Here is an 8239-nt window from a genome sequence, read left to right as displayed (position 1 = left end):
ACCAGGGTAACATGTAGACTGGATGGATGGATGGATGTGTGTGTGTGTGTGTGTGTGTGTGTGTGTGTGTGTGTGTGTGTGTGTGTGTGTGTGTGTGTGTGGTGTGTGTGTGTGGGGGGGGGGGGGGCATACATACATGCATGTGCACATGTGTGTGTTAATTGTCATGTGTTATGTATGCATGTACATATGTATGTATGTATGTATGTATGTATGTATGTATGTATGTATGTATGTATGTATGTATGTATGTATGATATCATATGTATGTACGTACATAAGTACGTACATACATACACATGTATATGCGTGTGTATGTATACATGTTTGTCTGTGGGGAGTTAAACCATTGCAATAAGTTACTGTTTATATTGTTTTAAAAGAAATGTTTGTAATTTTTTATTTAATATGGAGTTATATTTTCAGTGTGATGTTTAATTTATAATTAGCATATGGACTTTAGCAGCAAATCTACATATACTAGGTTTGGGTTGTTTGATAGTAGAAGTAATCAGACTGACTTGTGAGACAATATTATATGTCAAGTCAGTTTAAGAGATAAGGTCTATTGTATGTCAGGTCAGTATGAGAGATAAGGTCTATTGTATGTCAAGTCAGTTTAAGAGATAAGGTCTATTGTATGTCAGGTCAGTATGAGAGATAAGGTCTATTGTATGTCAGGTCAGTTTAAGAGATAAGGTCTATTGTATGTTAGGTCAGTATGAGAGATAAGGTCTATTGTATGTCAAGTCAGTTTAAGAGATACGGTCTATTGTATGTCAGGTCAGTTTAAGAGATAAGGTCTATTGTATGTCAGGTCAGTTTAAGAGATATCATAAGGTCATTATTATGTTTTGATGATTTAGCTTTTCTTCCCTGGAACACGGACAGAAAGAAGTAATAATATGTATATGAAAACATTATTAGCAAAATATAAATGGTGTTGTTTATACTGTAAATTTGGAAATTTTCACTAAAGACTAATTTTCACTTATTTCGCTAGAAAACAAAATCGTAAAAATAAGTAGTGACTAAAATGCCTTCTTTTACATGAATACAATGTACCAGTCTGGTAATTAATGAAAATAAGTAGTGACTAAAAAGCCTTCTTGTACATGAACACAATGTACCAGTCTGGTAATTAGTGAAAATTAGTCTTTGGCTGAAAACTAGCTGAAGACTGTAAAATTAAAGTATCCAGGTTTACAGTATATCCATGCATTGTTAGTTAATCTTAAATACATCAATAGTTGACCTCATCTGCCTAAATTACATGAACAGGATACCTGTAGTGTCAAAAAAAATGACAATTGGCAAAATTGATTTCTAGAATGAGTACCAAATTTTGCTCATGATCATAATATTTAGAAATTTTGATAAAGTTCTTTTCTCATTAAACATTACAATAAAGGCTTATGGTTTAATTTCTTAATAGTAAATGCAACAAGCTCAATATGGTGATTTCATTTTCAGATTTCGATATTTCTTATAGCAATGTCATGATTAAAGTACCCAAACTTTGTTTTTTGAGCCCTGTCACTCTGGCTTTCTGCTTCTGAAATAAAATCATTATCACCTTCTCTTGTTTTTGTGGTTTGTGGATATCCTAAATGGACATGACTGGTCTTATCACATATGTACTCTAGCTGTGTATCGATTCATTATAGTTCAGTAATATACTACATGACTGGTCCTATCACATATGTACTCTAGCTGTGTATGGATTCATTATAGTTCAGTAATATACTACATGACTGGTCCTATCACATATGTACTCTAGCTGTGTATGGATTCATTATAGTTCAGTAATATACTACATGACTGGTCCTATCACATATGTACTCTAGCTGTGTATGGATTCATTATGGCCATGGCACATCTGAACCTTGTAAAAATACCGCCAATGGCGTTGTAGCACAACTTTACAGTTTTTAAAAATGTTTATCCATATGGTAGTCCATGCTAACAAGAAGATATCTGCTTTGCATTGCTTTGTTTTATCATTTTATCTGACCTACAGAGGTCAAAGATCATATTTCATTTTAAAGACATAAACAGTGTGTACATTTTATTTTGTATTTATTGTATCTTTATTTTAATAAGTGTTTAATGTATGGATCCATGTCACCGTAATTTCTCTACGTGAGATAATAAAGTTTTCTTGTACATGTATCTTGTATCAATGTCAAACACTATTGCAACAGCTATCAGGAGTTATATACATGCAAACACCTACAGTTGCCCTTCTATGAAATTCAATATGGTATCTACAAAAGATGAATTGAATAATTATTGCCATAGTACAATATATTTCATAACATTACAGCAATCTGCAACATAGGTGCCACAAAATTTCACTTATAAAATGTACACTAAAAGTTATTTGTGAGCACATCTCAGTCAACACAGTATGATAGAGGACTTAAATATGCACAAACAGGGTTTGTGGCATTTGTAAATTTGTTTTTTGTGTGCAAGTCATTGTTGTAATCATATCCATATTCCTGGTTAGAGCTCCATCCATTGATAGACAAGAACCCAACATGTTTTAGTACTTAGCTGAAATATGCATTTCAATATGAAACACAAATAGCCATCAAAGACTATAAGTTAAACACTACCCCTTTTAAACAAAAGTAGCCACCAAAGAGCATAAACTTTCAGGTTTTCCCTTTTAAAATTACATTTAGTTTCATGGAAATTAGTGGTAGCATGTCATTTGTGTTGGATATGCTACAAAAAAAACACAGTTGATTCTAATGATGTAAAATTAGTAAAATAAATACACAACATGCCAGAATAAATGTTAAACATACAACAGTACAAGTCTATAGTGTATTCTATTCATAGATAACTACATGTATAACTGTAATATAATCAAACAATTACAAATTTTATTAAAACAGGAAATCCAATATTGAATATTATTTGGACTATTTTTGTCTGCATAGTGCCAGTAACATACGTGTATGTCCCTCACTAGACAAGTAAACACATCTCGTCATTTATTTTTAGAAACTCTACAATTCCAAAATGTCTGCTATACATGTACTCATTTACAACATATGAATTGTAACACTATATGAATTTTGTGTATAAATGTACATGTGCATCGAGGTTGAGTAATAAAAATACATGAAGTTTTGTGAGAGAAACTAAGCATGGAACAATAATTTAAACCACACCTAATTTGAGTGATAGGTCCATAAACAGTGTACCCTTCAAGCTAATTTGACATAACACATGATACACAGTAATCGTGATTCACCAAAATATGATGTTTCCCTATCTCTTACTATGCAGAAATGCATAAGAAACCCAGTGTTTATTAAATTGACCCACAACAACAAAAATTGCTTTATTATAGGGAACAATAGCCACATATTTTTTATCATGTACCTCTACAAAGAACATTACTGTACAATGAGCAGAACACTCCTCATATTGGGGAGACTTGTTTAATTTAAAGACCCCACCCTGGAGTGTGTACCACTGGCCAGTTCTGGCAGGGGTGTGGAGCCAATACTGCCAACTTTCGAAAAGATAGAACAAAAATGGAGACTCCAGAGTCCAATGGCAATATGGTGAAGGTCAAAGGTCAAACAAACAAAACCAAACTTTTAGGGTTAAGGGTTAACTAGATTACCAGCAAGTCATTTAATTAGTAAATACATGTATAAGGCTTTAAGGTAAGTATCACATGGAAGACTGTAATATGTTGTATTGACCTATATGATGAATTCCACTTACATTGTATCTTCCAAACTAATGAAGGAATGAACTCAGTGACAGTTTAGATTCTAACCTTCCATGTAGCAGGTGGGACAGGGCCATGGGTTCCTTTATTTTCTAAGAATTGATGTAAAGGTGAAAACAGTAAGTTCACTTCTGGTTGGGTGAACTGTCAATTTTGCGTATTTCATATCTGGACATAATGAGTCGGGGCCAGAAATGGTAGTTTTATTTGGCAGCTACAGCAGAGGCTCTTACAAACAGTGAAACTACAGACGAGCCTCTTATAGTGAAATTAAAACTGATATACAATATATAGGAAATCATGTTTTTTGGACTTAGTGAAAATAAACCCCACTCAATGCAAGTTGCTGTTCAAATTAGCAAACTTCTAATTTACTAATATTAATAATTATTAATAATTGTTTTTACATTGTAATAATTGTGAGGTAAGTTATGGTAATGAGATGCATATCTAATGTAACAGTAAATTAATACTCAGCTATGGCATGTATGTAAACAAGTCAGATCTACAAAATAGATTCCTTAGTGTACAACTGTTTATTCGTTTCATAGGACTCCTTATGATCACTGTTATTGCTTAATACTCCCCTAGTGTGTGGTTGGTTACTGCTTCATAAAATAGACTCCCCTAGTGTGTGGTTGGTTACTGCTTCAGACTCCCCTAGTGTGTGGTTGTTTACTACTTTCATAGGGCTGCTTCATAAAAGACTCCCCTACATGTGGTTGTTACTACTTTCATAGGGCTGCTTCATAAAATAGACTCCCCTAGTGTGTGGTTGTTACTACTTTCATAGGGCTGCTTCATAAAATAGACTCCCCTAGTGTGTGGTTGTTACTACTTTCATAGGGTTGCTTCGTAAAATAGACTCCCCTAGTTTGTGGTTGTTACTACTTTCATACGGCTGCTTCATAAAATAGACTCCCCTAGTGTGTGGTTGTTACTACTTTCATACGGCTGCTTCATAAAATAGACTCCCCTAGTGTGTGGTTGTTACTACTTTCATAGGGTTGCTTCATAAAATAGACTCCCCTAGTGTGTGGTTGTTTACTACTTTCATAGGGCTACTTCATAAAATAGACTCCACTAGTGTGTGGTTGTTTACTACTTTCATAGGGCTGCTTCATAAAATAGACTCCCCTAGTGTGTGGTTGTTTACTACTTTCATAGGGCTGCTTCATAAAATAGACTCCCCTAGTGTGTGGTTGTTTACTACTTTCATAGGGCTGCTTCATAAAATAGACTCCCCTAGTTTGTGGTTGTTTACTACTTTCATACGGCTGCTTCATAAAATAGACTCCCCTAGTGTGTGGTTGTTTACTACTTTCATAGGGTTGCTTCATAAAATAGACTCCCCTAGTGTGTGGTTGTTTACTACTTTCATAGGGCTGCTTCATAAAATAGACTCCCCTAGTGTGTGGTTGTTTACTACTTTCATAGGGCTGCTTCATAAAATAGACTCCCCTAATTTGTGGTTGTTACTACTTTCATAGGCATGATAGGGTTGCTTCATAAAATAGACTCCCCTAGTGTGTGGTTGTTTACTACTTTCATAGGTCTACACATACTTTATAAAACAGACTTCCAGCTTAATGTGATCAGTTCTGAGTTGTTGTGATTATTGAGTGTTTACTACTTTTCATAGGTTTGTTAACAGATTCAAGATTGTGATTGTTTACTGCTTACATAAATCAGCTTAACAAAATAGACCCCCTAGTGTGATTGTTTACTGCTTTCATAAATCAGCTTAACAAAATAGACCCCCTAGTGTGATTGTTTTCTGCTTACATAAATCAGCTTCACAAAATAGACCCCCTAGTGTGATTGTTTACTGCTTACATAAATCAGCTTAACAAAATAGACCCCCTAGTGTGATTGTTTACAGCTTCAGAAAACATACCCTCTTATGTAATTGTTTACAAAGTTATAGGGCTGCTTCATGAATAGATCCCCAATGTGATTGTTTATGACTGACATAGGACTGCTTCATAAAACAGAGTTCCTAGTGTGACTGTTTACTCCTTTAATATGGGGTCTAGTGTACTTCATAAAATAGCGTTCCTGGTGATTCTATCCTCCTTCATACATGTAGGGGTCTACTTCATAAAATAGAGTTCCTGTTGTTTCTTTCCTCCTTCATAGGGGTCTACTTCATAAAAAAAAAGTTCCTAGTGATTCTTTCCTCCTTCATAGGAGATCTATGTCATAAAATAGAGTCCCAAAGTGACTGTTGTACTCCTTTCATAGGTCTCCTTGTGGGGTTACTAGTTTTACATATCTACTAAACACCTTATGTGATGCTTTTTAAAAGTTTCAAGTTTCTCCTTCGGAACATGTCTATATAAGACTGTTTCCTGCAATTGGCACATTTGGTCATTAGAATAAACTCAATTGAGAACTGTACATTGTATCACATAAAATTTTAAGAATGATGAAAAGTGGAATGCAATCATTACAGATTTCAATTCTTGAGTGAATGCACTTGAGCAGTTTGGTAATTTTACAAAGATTGAAGGAAGCTGTATTGGGAGATAAGGAAAATACAATTAATACTGAAATTACTAAAACCTGTACAATCACAGTGTATTTTCGTGTAATTTCAAAATCACGAAATGTCAATCAAAAAGTCTACTTGTGGCTCGGAAGTACCACTTCTACTATGGTCTGGAGTTGGTGGCATGGGTTTCTTCATTCGCTTCCGTTCTCTCTTCTGTTTATACTCATTGACTTTCTTCACAATTAACACTCCAAATTCTTCATGCATTTCAGTGAAAGATCTAATGTAGACCTCTTGATCATGAAACACAGATTTCCCAGTGGATTGACTCAATACCTTTGGTAAAGATCCGCTTTTAGGTATGGCCCCATTTTTACTTAGGCTTGGTAAACTTGTCTCAAAGATCATAGAGTGTATTGGTCTTGATCTTGGAGGTAGTGGTGGTGGTGGTTCAGTGACCTCTGACCCTTCACCCCCAGCACTTCCTTCTTTACTTGGTTGTGATTTGTAGTCATCGTTCATCCCTGGGTAGTTACGACGAGTTGATGCTCGAGGGAGACATTGTGTTTTTGACAGTTCATATTGATTTTCTACATAAAAGGTTGTTCTCGGCATTCTTGCAATGTTTTGTTCATTTGCTGGGTTGAAAGCAACAGTTGCAGCTGGAGCAGATGTAGCTAATGTTCTCCTCATTCCAGGTTTAGCTCCAATTGCACCCAACAATTCTTCATCACCTGTTCCAAAGTTAGCCTCAGAATCATATTGCGTTATTTCATCAAACTGTTTCTGTAATTCTTCCACCATAGATTTCATATAGTCATAGTTGGCAATGGTGATGGCTTTCATCCAGTCACTCATGTCAGTAGGATTGTCTGCTTGTAGGATGTATGTACGAGTGCTGTATCCTTGGAATGCGATATGAAATGTGAATGACTCATCATCGGCCAACTCAACTGTTGCACCTTCTAATATGATAACACCAATGGGCTCCTTGTCACCTCTCTTGTCAAAGTAATACAACAAATTCCCCTTCAACACAAACCAACGTTTCTGGAAACTTTTGTTGAGCTCTCCTCTTTTGCTAAGCCATCCTTGCTTGTCGACTGGCGAGTTACAAGAGGCAAAATATGAAACGTTTTTCTCATTCAATCTCATAATGATGGTAGTATATCAATGTTTGTGATGGCTTGACAACAATTTGTGAAGTTGCTATATGCAGTCTGTACTCTTTTTGGTACACCGGTTTGTATTTTCTCAATTTAATTGGTAACCACGACAACGTGGGTGATAGTCACCACCCATCAGTGTTGCCTGACTGTCTTCAATAAGTCGTCTTTTATATGGACTTTGGGACATTACTTCATTTATATCATGTCCAAAGATCAGTATCTCAACACATGCCTGGTTTTTCTTACACCATCGTCACGAATACATCAGATGTTGTCGACTTTCGAGAGGCTAAGTTTGATCAAATTTACTCTCCAGAACCAAATATTCCTACCACTTATCTACAGGACTCCAGCTCTACTTCCGGCAATTTTTCCAGTCTTGGAACGGACGGTCGACCTGGCCGGCGACTCTTGTTGTGGACAACAAAATTCGCACACGACGTGGCAGCTCAATCTACATTCATGTCACAAAGACGGTGTATACGTAACGATATCTTAACCTGTCACAAACACTTTTGATGTCAAGGGTGCAACGGAAGTGAAATTTCCATGTAAACTACCAGGACTTTGGTTGCTTGCTTTCACTCTGTTGTTGGCGGACGAAGAACGAAAAACAGCTCACTCACTAACCTTTAACCTACAGTCACGTGACGTCAAAGCATTACACGGATATTTTTTCTGTTATCGCTTTAAATAAAATTCGTCAGTTTCTATGAAATATCGATCATATCAATATGTAAGATGTATTACTGATGAAAAAAGAATATTTAACAAACTTTCATTTACCCTTTGACCCTTGACCTTCAGCGCATGACAGTC

General features: G+C 35.6%; 1 protein-coding gene across 1 annotated transcript; it reads right to left on the bottom strand.

The window, feature by feature from the left end:
- Positions 1-2093: 2093 nt before the first annotated feature.
- Positions 2094-8009, bottom strand: LOC144449019 (uncharacterized). The gene has a single exon (XM_078139420.1). The coding sequence runs from the start codon at positions 7404-7406 to the stop codon at positions 6360-6362; it is 1047 nt and encodes a 348-aa protein (XP_077995546.1). The 5' UTR covers positions 7407-8009; the 3' UTR covers positions 2094-6359.
- Between the last annotated feature and the right edge of the window lie 230 nt (positions 8010-8239).

The sequence above is a fragment of the Glandiceps talaboti genome, chromosome 18, assembly GCF_964340395.1.
Source record: "Glandiceps talaboti chromosome 18, keGlaTala1.1, whole genome shotgun sequence".
Lineage (NCBI taxonomy): Eukaryota > Metazoa > Hemichordata > Enteropneusta > Spengelidae > Glandiceps > Glandiceps talaboti.
This window is presented reverse-complemented; position numbering and strand designations above follow the sequence as displayed.